Consider the following 17341-nt stretch of genomic DNA (forward strand, 5'->3'; position numbering starts at 1 on the left):
AGGTCAAGGGATTATCACATATGTTAAAATCCAACATTGAGAGGGGTATCATCGGAGATGAATCTGAATTGTTGCATAGAAGAATCATATTTGGAGCAAATACATATCCACAAAAGAAAGGGCGGAACTTTTTGGTATGAATTACTATGCTTGTGTATGTATTGTTATTTCTACTTCTTGTTTACAATTGCTGACAGATGAACTTCATTTTTTACATCTGCCTCTTGTAGGTGTTCCTGTGGGAGGCTTGCCAAGATTTGACACTCATCATATTGATGGTTGCTGCTGTTATTTCATTGGTACTGGGCATAAAAACAGAAGTAAGATGTCCATATAATCTCTCTACGATAGATATTGCCACAAGCATAATAATTTGTTGCTATCAAAATACAAGTTACGCTAATCTGATTGTCAAGCCTACTAAGTTTGTGGAATTCTATAATCAATCCAATCATAAAGCTTTTAGAAATAAATACCTTTTTTCTGATTCAATTGCTGTTTTGCTTAGTTTGATAAATAGGACAATTATTTGGAGACCCAATGTGATACTTTGTTTTATACCTAAGTCTTTCACTTGTCAGTTAAATTTATTTACATGAAGTTCTAATAGTAAATAGGTAAAATCAAGGATTGAAATATCGTACCGTGCCGGAGTTTCGACATTCGCTCGGTACGGTATTACTGTATACTAAGCGGTATACCATTAGGTATATATATATATAATAAATTAAACATTTGGCGATGTCGCCTCGGCAACGTCACCTATATATATATATATATATATATATATATATATATATATAAGTAAAATAAATCTTATATATATATATATATAAGATTTTTTTATATATAAATATTTTTATAAAAGGCGACATTGCCCTGCATGGGAGAAGGAAAAGGCGACATCACCTTTTATTATATATATATATATATATATATATATATATATATATATATATATATATATATATATATATATATATATATATATATATATATATATATATATATATATATATATATATATACTGCCCAGTAACGGGCGGTCCGTGTACTGGTCTATTGATGGACTGGTATGTATCGCCCATTCCACACAGTATTATTCAAAATTAAAGACCTTAGGTAAAATTCTTTACTATTTCATGCACGAGTTTTCAGTCTGTACATTTCTTCCCAAATGACCTTTTATCTAATGAGTTACTATGCTCTTGTATGAATGTTGCTCCCAAGTGATCCTTATCTCTTGTATAATCCATGAGGACCCTTATTTGATCATTATCAACAACAACCACAAACTATAATGCTTTAATTATTTGAGATGAACTACATGAATTTTTTCTGACATTGATCCTTTTAATAAATATCTTTAGTTAAATTAAAAGATTTATATCCATATTTATAGTTTTAATTAAAGCCTTCACTCGTGCATTTCCATGTCTCTCTTTAGAACACGTCTATGTCATCTTAGGTAATTCTTCCTCATATTATTCTTTACCTGAGTTAAGACTAGTTGTACAGAAATGGAAATATTTTTTTTTGGCTTCCAAGCAAGATCCACTTTAACATTCACATTCAGCTACAAAATTTTTTTGTATATGATGCATCTTAATCACCCAACACTCACATTTATAAATCATGAATATCTTAACTATCTTGTAAAACTGTTCTTTTAATCTAAAAGGACACTTGGAGCCATTTCTTTTTAGATTTTAGCCAACTAGTTTTTATTCTGTATATAATATCTTCATCAATCTTTCATCATGTTGAATAACAAAGCCAAGATACCTAGTACTCTTACTGAAATTAATTGTCCATTCATATTAACTATATTCATAGTTTTCCTTGTAGTATTACTAAAATTACATCACATATATTTATTCTTAGTTATACTGAAATCAAACCTTTTGATTTTTAAAGCCTATCTCCATAACTCAATTTAGAAAATATTCTTTTTCCCATCCCTAATACTAGGTTAAGGATGAAGAACATTATAATGTCTTTTATCTTGCCACCATCGTTGCTCTTTATCTCTTTGTTGGTCGCCCTTACCTGATCCATATTTATTTTGTAGCTGCTAATGTGTATCATTTAAAAGGTCATTTCGAAGCAAGAATATTAAACTATAAAATATCAAATCAATCCTATCAAATGATACATATGTAATTTGGTAAGTCCATGGTTGAGTAAAGTAAGGTTCTCAATTTCGATGTGTACCACCCGGTATGATCGGTACATACTGGTCCGAGAGAATATCGGTATATGAACTGCTCTCTATTGGATAGTTTTAGTGTTTTGACTAGTATCAAGGCATACTGACCGGTATTACCCCTGATTTCGACCATTACAAAGGCATACCAATCGGTATGCCCTAGCGTAGTAGGTGGAGATATTTTTAAGGTTTTAGGATATATTGTTAGTTCACTAGGGCATATCGATGATACATACTGGTACATTGCTCGATACGTCAGTATGAACCGGTATTCAAAACCCTGGAGTAAAGACTACATAATAGTTATACGCATAACTTTTTTATTTAATAGAATGTTAATTGACCTAGATATAAGCATAATTCATTATATTTTTATTAGTTAAGTGGTCTTCAAATGTTATAAGTTGCCATATCTGCAACATCTTCTGTTGTCCTACATTAGTTGGTGATAATGCCATGCCATCAAGGATAACTTTTCAACTTGTTCTAACTCGAAGAATCACTCATAGTTATGTGGTCTTATCATGGCCAAATTGACCTTTTAACTTGATAAACAAAACCATATGGTCCAAGATACTTATTATCAAGGATCATCGTTTCAAGCAAGGTATGCAATACCGTACCGTACCGGTGTTTCGAGGTTGGCTCGGTACGGTACGGTACCGACGTACCGAGCGATACACCAGGGCATACCGAGTGGTACACCCTGGTGTACCGAATAATTTTATATATTTTTCTTCATTACTGTAGCACTGTAATATTGCTACAGTATAGAACTGTAGCACTGTAGCACTACTACAGTCTAATAATGTAGCACTGTAGCGGTACCGGGTGGTCCACGTACCGGTATGTCGTCGAACCGGTACGTAACGCTCGGGCGGTACCATTCGGTATTGCATACCATGGTTTCAAGTACGGGACCTGTTTTGGTGATTTGGTCGGACCGGTACATACTAGTCAGTATTGGTATATAATGTGGTACTTACTAGTGTTTCGGAGAGGAAGAACAAAGAGAAGAGAAAGGGCAGATGAAGGAAGAGGAGGAAGGAGGAAGGTGGAAGAAGAGGAGATAGTGGAGGAAAAGAAGGAAGAAGCAGGAGAAAGAGGACAAGGAGAAGAGGCATACCGGAGAAGTAATTAGGGCAAAGGTCATGCATGGCAGCAATGTGCAATGAAATTGCAACAAGTGGAGGTTGCAATGTGTGGTGACCTAGTGGCCTACATGAGAAGCAAAGGTCATTTGGGCTGTGAAGTTATGGTTGCATGAGAAGCAGTGGTGTCGATCGCGGTGAGAAGTCATGGTGAGAAACAGAGGTCACAATTGCATAAGAAGTGGAGGCGGCATGCTTGAAAAGTGGAAGTGATTAGGGTAAGAAGTTTTCCTTTTATATGGTGGATCGGACCAGGTGCAGTCCACGTACCAACGGACGCTCAGACCGATATGTACCACTCGTTTGTTATTGGTTTGAGTAAAATATCATTCCTTGCTTAATTATTATACTCATCAAACCATTACAACCTATTTAAATTATTTTCCCACTTTTGCCGTGGGATTACATGGGGGCTACTATAATTTGTCACGAACCATGTTAAGTAAACGTGAGACTCAATCCAGTGGTGACTCACATTGTGATGTGCTTCTAACCGCATCACATATAGCCATTTTGTCCTTGAACCCCTCAGTATGCCCAATGCTAAGTTGACTCTAACGCGATTTGTGACAATGCGCTTGACATAAAGCTATCTACATGAAATGTTAGTCAATGATCAAGTCAATAGGGAAAATTAAAAACTAAAATTTGATGGTTTTGGGACCAAACACAGGAACTAAGGTTTTCAATAGTCAGTTTATGATTTTTGTGACATGTAAATGTCATGTGGATATCATGTGTATTTTTTGAAAGGTATGTGAAGAAAAGAATTAAATTGACTATCACACTAACTCATCTTTGGCTTGTTCTTTTAGTTTCAAGACGAACTTGCAATATCACCCAAAGTTGAAGGATTCTTCATGTAATTTGGCTTGTTATTTTCCTCCTCTCTTCTCTTCTCTTCTCTTCCCTTCCACCTCTTTTAATTAATATGGTTTACAAAGACTCCACATACTTTATGTTTCTGCATTTTCTGTATGAAAAATGCATCAAAACAGTGAATGAATTTGTTCCATAGGTATGTACATATATTTGTGTTCCCATATTATAAATGGCCAGCTGCAAATGAGAGTTCTGAAAGTCTCTGCTTTTGATGAGACTCCAAACTTTTTGGAATCTTATGCATTCTTTAGATTTCTTTGGATGTTGCTTGATGGATCAGCTAGTTGTATCCATAACATATTGGCTATAGAATGCCTGGTAATTTTCTTCTAATGATGTACTACTATCTACTACCTAGGGCCTAAGTGAAGGATGGTACGACGGTGGAAGCATTGCCTTTGCTGTAATTCTTGTTGTACTTGTTACAGGTATGATATCTAGATCTCATATATGAGTATCTAATTTTTCTCTATTTGCTTTTACTAATTGAGTGAATTTAACCTCTGATAAAACAACTTGCAGTAAGAGTGTGCCCCTTTGAAGTTGTTATTAGTTACTTCTGTGATTAATATTTGCCTCTACCGGTGGTATTTTTATTCTAATATTTTTTCACTTCATGGTTATGGAGGGTACTTGCAACTTGGAAGACTATACAAGATAAAAGAAGTATGTTTATACATGTCCCATCCAAAGAACAGCAATCAGGATGCTGTCACTGCAAATGGACTTGAGTATAAGATAATAAGAAAAAAGTTTTATAATCAGAGAGCACGTGATTCAGGTCTCTTTTCTTTTCCTAAGAAAGGAAGGGTGGTGATGGTGGTGGGGAATGGAGGTGGAGGCCAGATTTTCCTTCTGGGCGTGATGTTTCTTTGTCTTAAACAAGGTTGAAATTCTCTTCATGGGCTAAAATCCAAACTGTCACTAGTGTTTGAAATGATGATGATGATGATAACATTCAAAGTCCAGCATAGATTGAGCATAATAAATCTTATTCATTCAATGGCTGAAAGTTTTTGTAGAGTGGCATCATGCATGGCTGAGGTATGACTATAGCTTTCTAATACCAAGATTTTCCAAGTCCACAATGTGAAAGAGTCAACTATTAGAAAGGTCTTTTCCCGAGGATAAGCAATTTGAGAAAATAATTTTAATTCTGTGATGGAAATCAGATTTAATCCATAATTCAGTTAAATTAGTCCTTAATCGAGTAAAAAAAATAGATTGGTTGAATATTACTCGATTTTTTATGATTAATTATATTTGATTGGATCATGAGTTACTTTTGTGAATAAATATGACAACATACAACAAGTCAGCCTTGATGTGACAATACTGAAGATTATTATTAGGGAAGGAGAAGAGATAGTAGAATAAATTAAGTGTAGTCTTTATTTAATTCATTTCTCAACTAGATATTTCCTTTGTTAGTGTAATAGGTGTCTGATCAAGAGACTTTAGCATATATGGAGTTATGATGAAGTATTGAGTCTATCTTTGTTTCTGCTTGCAAGGTCCACCCAACTTCTAACCCCATCTTCTTCCCTACCACAGTTTCACCCTCCTTTCCCGTTCACTCTTTTAATTGTATCTCCTTTCAAACAGAAAAAAGAATATTGTTTATTATCTATAATAGATACCTAAAGTAGCTTAGGTTTGATTCTGAACTCTGAATGCAGTACGATTGGTTTTTCTCATTGTAAGATCAGCAAAATTGTAATGGATATGACTTCTTCCTAGCTACAAGACATAGAAATATGGATTTTGATACTACAAAAAATTAAAAAATATACTTGATTAAAAAAATGATTGTTTATTGTTGGATTAAGATTTTGTGAACCTATTATTTCTATAGTTGATAGTTTGTGAGATTTTCTTATGAAGCCACAATATGGTCAAATTGTCAAGCCAATTAAAGAAATTTGCCATTAGTGTCTGCTTGTTAAATTTATTGTTAATAGCTTTTCATGTTTCCTGTTTGTATTTTATTTTGTTTCTTGCCTACTACATTTTCTCAACCTCTGATTTTGGGAGGGTACTGAGCAGTCAGAAGTGTTTTAGGTCAGATCCAAATTGAAGATGATGTTTGAAGAGGTTTTAATAAAAAGGCAGCGAAATGTTATCATAGCTAATAGAGAGTAGAATAATGTTTAACTGCAGTTAATAATTTAGTAATTGATGCAACAAAAGCTTCTTTTCTCCTCCCAATACCAAGAAAGTGCTTTTCTTTTTCCTCATCTGTGGGTGTCTATTGGAATCAGTTGTTAGGCCACTTAATTGGATTTCTCTTGGTCATAAAAGCTGTGGAAAATATTTGTTCTGTCTATTGGATAGAGGATTGTGTCCATAGTAGATTCATATTTTTCTTGTAGCAACAAGTTTTACTTGAATAGCAGTATCTCCTAGATATTTCGAATTTTTTTTCTCTCTGTAGCTATCTATACATGCTAAGGGTGTCTAACATACAACCTTGTCCAGATGCAAACTTCTGCATCTATCTATACCTGCTAAGGGTGTTTAACATGACGACGATCTATCCATTACTTGACAAAAAAAACTGTTGCAATTTTGACAACATTTAGTTGCATAATTAAGCTGTGGAATATGGATGATGATTCATTCACAAATTCTTGCTCTTGGTTAAATACTTGGTTACCATCTATTAGATCAATACTTCTGGGAATTTGCATGTCTGTGTGCATTGTGTGGTTGGAAATTTCTATTGTTTGAACAAATGTTATTTATCAGAAAATGGCATTCACAATTGTGACAATAATATCAGAAGATTTTGCTTGTTCCCCCCTTCAGTCTTAGGTTTATTAGTCTTTATGATCGGGCTTCTTTTTTTTGGCATGTGAGTTTTGCTTTTGGTATCCTGGAGGAAGTGCTACTAAAGTTCTTCAATTCACTTGATTTCATCTTCTTTTTAGCTGTCAGCGACTATAGACAATCCCTCCAGTTCCAGTGTCTGAATGAGGAGAAGCGAAATATTCACTTGGAGGTATGTACTAGCTTACAGAAATGTTTCTTTCTGAATTTTCTTTTCTGGAATACGACTTCTTATTCATATGCTTGAATATCAAGTCTTGTTAAGTCAAACTCATTAAATTCTGTATTGTTTTAGGTAACTAGAAGTGGTAGAAGGATGGAAATTTCAATATTTGATATAGTGGTTGGTGATATTGTTCCACTTAAAATTGGGGATCAGGTACAGTTCAACTTATTGAAACCTCGATTGTGTAAAATGATCTAATTACTTGTATGTGCTTTATAGGTTCCAGCTGATGGTATTCTAATTGATGGCCATTCTCTTGCTATAGATGAATCTAGCATGACCGGGGAAGCCAAGATTGTGAGTTTTCATTTTTTTTCTTTTTCTTACTGATTTACTTGATAACCATATCTGAACATATGATTTTCTTCCTCAGGTTCACAAGGACCAAAAGGCACCATTTTTGATGTCTGGTTGCAAGGTTGCTGATGGCTTTGGCACCATGTTGGTGAGCATTTTAATATGCTGATAATTCTTCAGATTCCATTTTGTATTTTATTGTCGAAAAATGCTGTATGCCTAAATTGAGAATCTGATTATGATATTAGAGCATTTTAATATGCTGATAATTCTTCAGATTCTACTTTGGATATTAGTGCATGAGGCTCCTTCTATATGTAGCATTTTTGGCAACAGGAAGTTTGGTTCTAATATGTTCCTTTAAAATTCTTTTATGGAAAATTTCTACATGTATATATGGGTAAGGTATGTTGACTGGAAATTTTCTCAATGTCTCATCAAAGATTTTGTTTGCTTCTTGCTTTGAAGTATGATATCTACTAAAGTTTAACATTCACAATCTTGGCTTCTCCACTACTGCACTTACATTAAGAAACTTTTTTGTAAGTCAAATTCCTGCAATAAAGCATAAGTCAAATTCCTGCAAGAAAACATTCATACAGGAACACAATATTATCATAAATGCATTTTAAATGTTCATGAGTAGTGGTGGAGCCTGTAATTTTTTGTAAATGAATTTTAAATGTTCATGAGCTTTTACCGGCAGTCTAATTGCTAAATCCATTAGAGCTGCTATCTAAAGTTTGTGACTGAAGCCTGCAATTTTCACATCACATACCCATTAAACTATTCAATCCACAGATAAACTTTTCTTTCAATTATGTAATTTTACATATTAAAGAGTCCTTATCTTACCTCCTTTCTCAAACTCTCACAAAATAACAAAGAATTGAATTGATAAGTGGTTTGCACGGTTTGAGGCATAACTGATGGGAATGGAATTAAGGGGAAATTTGCCAGTGTTTATGATCAGTGTTTAATAAATAGGGTGTGTAAAGCAATTTTCCATATTCATTGTTAAGTATTTTCTATTTTGAATCGGAGTTCCATATGCATATTATATGAAGTTATTAACCATATTATAATTATAATTCATTATTTAATTGCATTACTGAATATTACTTGTAAGATCCAAATGACAATAGTATGATGTCATAGATCAGAGCAATACAGATGCTAATAGTAATGAGCTTATGTTACTTGTGAGACTCATTTGACAGTACTATTGCTAGCCAAAAATAAGGAGCAATCATAATTAAACATGTTGAGTTCATGAACAAAAAGAAAATTGTCAAACACTGGTTGTTATTTGGGTTTCTGACCAACAGTCAGAAACGATCAGAAGGATGACATGTTGACATTAGCAGATATCTCAGCTCAAGCTTTCCCCTACTTGAACTTATGTGCAGCTTTTATTATTGAAGCAGTGAGCCTGTGCAGAAAATGTTCAGATACTGGCCTCAATTTTGGTTGGTTACTAGTGGTATTTGATGCATGTTTTAATTCTAAATCCAGGAAGAGATTGTCCAAAAAAATGTTCAAACCAATTTTTGGTGCTCATGGATGGAATTTGATCTGCATGCCCAAGTTGCATCCCCAGGACACAAATGCTGAAGCAGAATGATAATGCAATTACTAAATCTATCCGATAATGCTTATTGTTGTCTTAAAACTCAGAAATTTGAAAAATTTATTCCGAGAATCATATATGAATGTGTTTACTTTGGTCACTTCTTTTTCCTTCTTTCAAAACTTTTTTTATGCAGGACGTGCTGTGACTAACCTAATCTTATATGTCTTTTCTAATCATCCCAGGTGATTGCTGTTGGAACTAATACTGAATGGGGTATGTTGATGGCTAATATTTCAGAGGATAATGGTGAAGAAACTCCTCTGCAGGTTTGTCTTGCTGTGATTTTTTTCTGAAACTAGAAACATGCTTTTTGTGTTTTACATGGATGGTTTTCACTGCTAAAGGTACGATTGAATGGTGTTGCCACTTTAATTGGTACAGTTGGATTGACAGTTGCTGCTGCAGTTCTCATTGTTCTTTGGGCTAGGTCAGTATGTGCAATTGTGTAAACAATGACTCGTATATATATCAAAACTATGTATTTGTGCAAATTTCAGATACTTCACTGGGCACACCAAAAACCCTGATGGAACTGCTCAATTCATAAGGGGGCTTACAAGTGCAAAGGCTGCCATTGATGGTGCTGTTAAAATCCTGACTATTGCTGTATGTATCAATTGTTTTGTAAGTCTGTAGAACTTTTCAGTAAGGTGGCTTATTCTCAACCGACTTTAACTAGGTAACCATAATAGTTGTTGCAGTTCCAGAAGGACTTCCATTGGCTGTTACCTTGACGTAAGAATATTAGATGCTGTTCTATGTAATATATATTTTATCTGATACTCTGTCTCTCTATCGGTTCTTTGGATTAATTGTCTTTATCTCCATCAGTCTTGCATACTCAATGAGGAAGATGATGGCAGACAAGGCCTTGGTATGCATCTCTCATGAATCAATCAAGTGTTGCAAGAGTATAAAAGAACTAAATCATATAAAATGGTTGAATCACAGGTGAGGAGGCTTTCAGCTTGTGAAACCATGGGATCAGCAACAACAATATGCAGTGACAAAACTGGAACTTTGACACTCAATCAGGTTGCAAACTTATATTTTCTGGGTATATGCTTACCATGTAGTGCTCTTAATTACTTGAAGAGTCTAAAGCATAACTGTTGAATGTACAGTCATGTGATGAAAGTTTATAACAAAAAAAAAAAGAAAAAAAAAAAAAATTCTTATGTCTTTGGCTCTGAAAGGTTTACTGTAATGTTATAGATGACTGTAGTGGAGGCAAATGTTGGAGGGATGAAATTAAGTTCTCCAGACAATTGTGATATATTGACCGATGCTGCATCTCACCTGCTGATTGAAGGCATCGCCCAGAATACAACTGGCAATGTGTTTGTGCCAGAAGTGAGTTGTCCTATTTCTCATTGTAATTTATATTCATATACTTACAAGTGTAATGGAAACAATGGAAATGTCCTTAAAAATATTCTCTAATCAAGAAGAAGAAAATTTTCTAACCCATTTCATTGTGTACAAAAAGTTGCAGGAAGTTCAAATCTCCATTGAAATCCTTCCTTTCATGCTTAATCAATTGCTGCAAAAGTTAACACTGTAATAAGAAGCAAAAACATGATATACCACTTTATGTGTTAGTATGGTTGGTTTCAAACAACACCAGATACTGTTTGTTGGTATATGCTACATAAATATCCATATTTGACTTGCTGAATACTTGTTTATAAGATCTTTAATTGACTAGTCTAATGTTAAGTATTCATGCCAGGCACCCAAGAGATTTCATTGCTCAATCATATTGTATTTTTTCTTTGACTTTGTGGTTTCAAATTTACCATAATTTATTGTTCTATTAATGGCATTACTCTTGCGGGCCATGTTCAACTACTTACTACTGTATCCCACTTGCAATAGGATGGACCTGCAGAGGTCTCTGGTTCACCTACAGAAAAGGCCATTCTTTCTTGGGGAATCAAGGTAAAAAATTATATAATTATTTCCTCTTCCCTGTTTGTTCTCTTTTATCAACTTGAGATCATGAATGGAACCACATCTTTATAGCTAGGAATGAAATTTGATGTTGTGCGGGCAGCAGCATCAATTCTTCATGTAGTTCCTTTCAACTCAGAGAAAAAGCATGGTGGTGTTGCAATAAAGGTGGTAATTAAATTTTATAGAATATCTTCTATGTTGACTATGATTAGTAATTTATATTATTTCTTAGTTCTCATGGAATTTATTTCTATTTGTCTTTACAAATTGTCGTAGTCAAATACAATTATTAATATTCTTATGAAACCCTAGTATATAAGATTTAATGTAATAGTGGCTTCATGTCGTGATGTACCCTTTGGTTCTTTCCACCAATAGTCCTTTCCTACTTGAGCCCCTCACAATATCTAATATTAGGTCGACTTTGAGATTAATTGTCATGATCTGACCTGATAGGATAATTGAGCCCAAACCACTAGTTCAAAATGTTTAAACTTTAGTTGACAGTAGTTTATCCATCAGATCAGACTTTTATAAGTCAATCTTACTCTTATTCACTTCCAATGTAGGACTAATCGGGATGTTATATGATACCGTCATATGTTACTACCATCTGATTAATGCTTGAGAACTATTAACCCAGTGAGAACTAATATATTTGTTATTCACACTAATTTGGTTAGGAATGTCACTTAATGGGATAAGAAAAAGATTTCATGTTATGTTGATGCTAAAAATTCAGGCTAGGAAAAATCAGTTTGACTAAAATGTAGTATTGATCATTGATTGTTTCTGTACAAGCTTGAGAAAAGCAAGGGCCCTTGTTCTCCTAATCATTATATTGCCCGTAAGATCAGTAAAGGTCACAAAAAAGGTCCAATTTCTTCATTTTGTACTTAAAGAGATCTTAAACCATGCAATCCAATATGAATTGATGTGGCTAACCTCATTGATATGGATGACAGCTTCTATTACTCTGTGTAGCTATGCTAATACAACAATTTTGGAAGTAAATTAGCAAAGTTTCTGCATATTTGATTCACTTGAAGTAATCTCCGGAGAGGTGTTATCTTCTGGATTGCCAAATAATCGAATTCGTAGTGCAAATTACATTTGATTTCTCTAGGTTCATGCCATGTTAAATTGTTATTTTTTTCTCAAAATAAAGTAATAAACAACCAGTGTTGCCTTTTCATGAATAGGAAGAGTGCACTTTCTATAAAAGTTTGCCGAAGGCTTGATAACCCAATGATGTGATCTATTCTATAAAGATCTGTATAATGGGATGGTGAAAAATGGGCTGATGAAAACTTGAGAGATTCTTCTTTGAGTTTTTTTAATGAAAACAAAAACAAGTCAATAAGATATATTTACTATTTAGTACACTGGTTATATCATAAAACGCTTGAGGAGAAATCATGTTCAACTTCCAACAAAAATAAGTATGATGGATTCTCCCAAATCCCAAGCTCTACAAGTTTGTGGGAGTCAACATTGAGAGATCTGTTAAAATAAGAAAAACTGTTTACAGAAAATTTAGAAACTCCAGCTTGGATACCCAAAATGATTTCATGAAGAATCCAGGAAGCCAGAGCTTCTCCATTAAGCACATGGCTATAATATTGGCAGGATCCTATCTGACCAATAGATTGTGCCATCATCCATGTTCAGCAAGGTTTAAAGCCTCCAATAAATCCAAGCCTTCAACTGCACTAGGGTGGTTAGCTTGACATGGTACATATCCAGCTTCAAGGGTAAATCCATCCCATCTTTTAAAGATATAACCTATACCTGCATAAGTAGTATTATCAAAAGAGCCATTACATTCAAGTAAAGTCATAGTTATGGCAGACTCCATTCTAGGGATGTTAGAATTCAAAAAGGATTTGGGCTGAAGTCATTGGTGAGGGCTAGAGACTTCCAAGTTAGGAATGAATGGCTGGAGAGGTTGTTGCAAAACTTGGCACTATTCCTGTTTAACCATAGGAACCACAATGTTTTGGCTATCAAACTTTGAATTCTTTTGACAAAATCTCTTCCAAGATGAGAACCTTCTAGTAACCAATCACCCTGTTTCCCGGTGGAAAGGTAATTGAAGGAGAAGCCTGTTTTAGAGCTGAGAAGTTGTCAAACGAATATTCAAAGAAGATATGGGAGGTAGAATCAAAGCAGCATCAGCAGACATAATAGTGTTTAGTTTGACACTGTAAGATGGAAGAAAACCAAGCAGAATTAGAAAGACAGTTCCAACAGAGTTTCAAACAGACTCTTCTTGGAGTTCCTGCAAGTTGAAGTCAGTGGCTAAAAATCCTTCACGTAGTTCAACTCAGTAAACTAGTTAATAACTTGTTATCTCTTATATCTCCATTTCTGCGATTAAGTACATACTTAAATTTGACCAGTGATACTAGTACAATGTTTCATATCTGACAAATTATTGCTCATTTGATCTGTGCTTGAATTTTCATCTCTTGGCAATAATATTTATTTTAAGCACTTTTTTTATAGCAACTGTTCTTCCATTTGGTTTCTTTGCAGATTGTCCTTATATATGGTTTTCATATTATTTAAATTTTCAGATTCATCTAATCCTATGTGCTTGAATTTGTTGATTCTATTTCCTTGTATGCTTTTTTCTCTTTCTTTATAATTGTAGGCAGATTCCAAGATTCATGTGCACTGGAAAGGGGCTGCAGAACTAATCTTAGCTGCTTGTACGAGCTGGTTTGATGCCGATGGTTCTATTCGTCCAATGACTTCAGACAAGGAAAAGCTCCTTTTATTTCATTGACCTTACTATCAATTATGTTTCTAACATATCAAGTTCTTTCAGGTGAATGAGTTTAAAAATTCAATTGAAGACATGGCAGCACTTAGCCTACGTTGTGTTGCATTTGCATACAGATTATATGATCTAGATAAAATTCCACATGAGGACAAAAGGGACAAGTGGGAGTTGCCTGAGGATGAACTTGTTCTACTCGCTATAGTGGGAATAAAGGTTTGTTTTTCAGAAATAAATTTGATATTTTCATGGACGATTGCTTAAGTTTCTTCCCTTAATTATTAATGTGTATGGTTTTTAGTCATGTCTTGCTCTAATCTTTATAATTTAGTTAGTGATTGATCTTATACATTAGAACTATGGTTTTGATTGTTGAGTCCTTCCTTGTCATAACATTTTATAGTAGAAAAAATAAATAAATTTAACCCTTGGCAGTCCATTAATTATTTTTCTGGTAACTAGTTGTCCATTATCAAGTAGTTCCAACTTCCAAACATGGATTAAATTTTGGTCCAAGACTAATACTGGTCAGCAATAGGACCCGTATAATGCCTGTACCGAACAACATGAACTAAAATCATGGTCTAGAATCGATAATGTTCTATAGCCACACCGATATGGTGTAAGCCATGCAGAGAGTAAGAAAGAAAGGGGAGGAGGAGGCTTACAACACATGAGCAAGGAGGAGGACAAGGAAGAAAAGGAGAAGGTGAGACATTATCTGGTTAATGTATTGGTTGGCCATCAGACTGGTATAAATAAGCTGTATCAACCCATACAGTCAAACTTCAATTCTTGTTTGCAACAACATCCAGAGTTAAAAGTATCTCTTTTGGCCTCTAATGTACAAATTGACAGAATGTCAAGAAGGAGATGAAGCTTTCTAACAGAGCTGCTGCACATTACATCATAAAAGCCATGTTTAATTATATGTTAAAGGAAAAGCAATAGGACAAGAAAGTTGAATATTTAAACTCATTAAAGGCATTGATACAATACCCGGGACTGTTGGTAAAATGCACACTTATAGATGTTTAAAAAAAAACCAAAATAAATATAATAAAATGCAGTAAGACTAACCATCATTCCCTAGAGATTTTAATATATGGTTCTTTTTCAAAGCAAATCCATGGCATATAGATTGTAAAAAAGACTTGGTATATTATCATGGAACTGTTTCGAATAAAAATATTAATGCTTATTATATATCATTTTTGTTGCCTACTTTGCTCAATTTCCTATCGACCATGTCCAGTCCCTTGCTATGTGTAGCTTCCTGAATTAATTTTTCTGTTGGGATTTATATTTTGAGCATGAAATAGCAATTGAATTGTCATTGACTTCTGTGGAGACCAGTTAAAATATACAAGACATAAATATACAGGGAGCACAGCAGTGTCAATTAAAACCTAGGGATGAGAGAAAGATAAATTTAACACTCAACTGAAATTGTTGCATAATTTGTTTTTGAAAAAGTCTTAATTGACCAAGTAGGTAGTTTATTTCTTGGTCAACTATTTTCTGTCTATAGATCACATCTCATGGTATGTATTTTAGTCAATATTCTGCCAAAATAAATTAGAGAAGGATGAGATAAGTTTCTCTTTTCCTGATATTGAAGTTAAAATAGAACATTGGGCACTGGTGTCCATTAAGAATGATTTGCTGTTATGTATATTGCTTGACGTATTGAAGAAGCCAGCACCAGTGTGACTTCTTGATCTAAGCATCTTTCATCCACCCTGGTTTTACAACACTTTGTTGTTTTCAACTTCATATTAAATGACAACATATATATCCATGCCAATCTGCACAAATACCTTACCAGCTAATGGGCATTGTCATGTTCAGATCCATCTCCTTAGTAGGTCGAGTGCTGTGGTACACACTGGCCTCATAAGTTCCTAGCATTGGATTGTCATGGCATTTACAAATTTAAAACCATGAATGTTCATGCAGATCCATGTCAAAATGATGATGGTAGTTATGTAGAGGTATATAATACTGTCTTGGGAATGTTGTAGGTCAATAATTACGTGACAAGCAATTTTATTACCTGAGGACAGTTAGAATTATCACTTTCTGTCAAGCGTTCCAATTTAAAGCTTATCATAGTAAGAGTTCTAAGTCATGTTTTCTTTAGCATTGTTGTCTTGATGAGCACTACTTATGACAGTTTCAGCGGGCTGATGGTTTGTTTACCAGGAGGATGTTTCTGCCCATCCACACTTTTTTCATAGAAGTTACTACCACGTTTGCCAAATGGCACAGCCTACCATAAAGATTCTCACAACTATGGCAGGGTGGTACACTATTTTCTCATACCTCTATTCTAATTAGATAAAGATCCTGAAGATGAGCTGATGAGCACCAAAATGGAACCAATGATGTGGTATCTTCGGTTGAATTGGGCTTGTCCTCTTGTGAATGTCAGATGATAGGGGTTTGTAATAAGGTTCTAAATATCGTACCATACTGGTGTACTGAGCTTTACTCGGTATGGTACGATACGGGATATCGAGCGATATACCTAAAAAATGCATAAACCCTCCAAAAATACTTGAAAAATAGAAAAAAATAGTTAGGATGGGATTTTTAAGTTAGAAATAAATATATATTTAGTATAGTTTTAGTAAAACTAATGTAAATTAGTTAAGAACAGTGCCACATATCATTTTTGGGCTTTGAAGAGTAGCTTTGTGCAAGATTTACAATTTCAGTCTGTTTCAATTCGTCCTTTTGTTAATATTAAATTATCTATAGAAAAATTATTTGAATTGTTAGTTTATTTTGTATACAACTTAAACTTTAAGATTCAAATAAATTAAGAAATCACATATGTAGATATACCTAATTCTACCAACAAAACGAACGATGAGCCTCTATGGGTGATGGATCGGGATCCTCGATCCTATGTATCTATATATCAATATGATATGTCTGTCGGACCCAATCTTGAAATTGATTCCACAACATACTATATTGATATACCGTATGCCATTGGTGTATCAATATGATGATGGTTGAAGGTTAATTGTCGTGAATCATATGTCTCCGAGGTAGCTCCTTATGCATGTATTAGTGAATGCTAGGCAGCTCCTCAGGCAAGTATGATCAACTATCATCGTACTGCTATTGGCCGTAAGATTCTCCATAATACGATGGTTGTGAATACGATGAGCTTCGTTTTGTGTCTACATAGTGTAGGCTCTATCACATCTGCTCAAAATAATCCACTAGCTTTCCCTTCTCCTTCCATGCATAAACTTGACCAATACCTTATTAAGTTCCATGATCTGAATCATGGGTGGCATGTGTAAAATATTGCTCCCTAAATTATGTAGATAGGACCCAACAACTCCCTAGTGTCCAC

The 17341-nt window shown here is 34.3% G+C and overlaps 1 protein-coding gene across 1 annotated transcript in view; it reads left to right on the forward strand.

The window, feature by feature from the left end:
* The first annotated feature begins 3 nt into the window (after nt 1-3).
* Nucleotides 4-17341, forward strand: part of LOC135585972 (calcium-transporting ATPase 5, plasma membrane-type-like) — a 28253-nt gene continuing 10915 nt past the window's right edge. Inside the window, exons 1-17 of the mRNA XM_065085736.1 lie at nt 4-134; nt 231-320; nt 4601-4670; nt 7173-7243; nt 7367-7450; nt 7517-7594; nt 7671-7742; nt 9410-9493; nt 9572-9654; nt 9725-9833; nt 9907-9962; nt 10059-10101; nt 10179-10262; nt 10443-10580; nt 11106-11168; nt 13840-13948; nt 14015-14184. Of these exons, the coding sequence (XP_064941808.1) occupies nt 21-134; nt 231-320; nt 4601-4670; nt 7173-7243; nt 7367-7450; nt 7517-7594; nt 7671-7742; nt 9410-9493; nt 9572-9654; nt 9725-9833; nt 9907-9962; nt 10059-10101; nt 10179-10262; nt 10443-10580; nt 11106-11168; nt 13840-13948; nt 14015-14184 (1518 nt within the window). The 5' untranslated portion in view covers nt 4-20. The remainder of the gene's footprint in view (nt 135-230; nt 321-4600; nt 4671-7172; nt 7244-7366; nt 7451-7516; nt 7595-7670; nt 7743-9409; nt 9494-9571; nt 9655-9724; nt 9834-9906; nt 9963-10058; nt 10102-10178; nt 10263-10442; nt 10581-11105; nt 11169-13839; nt 13949-14014; nt 14185-17341) is intronic.

This window comes from Musa acuminata, chromosome BXJ1-10 (genome assembly GCF_036884655.1).
Source record: "Musa acuminata AAA Group cultivar baxijiao chromosome BXJ1-10, Cavendish_Baxijiao_AAA, whole genome shotgun sequence".
NCBI lineage: Eukaryota > Viridiplantae > Streptophyta > Magnoliopsida > Zingiberales > Musaceae > Musa > Musa acuminata.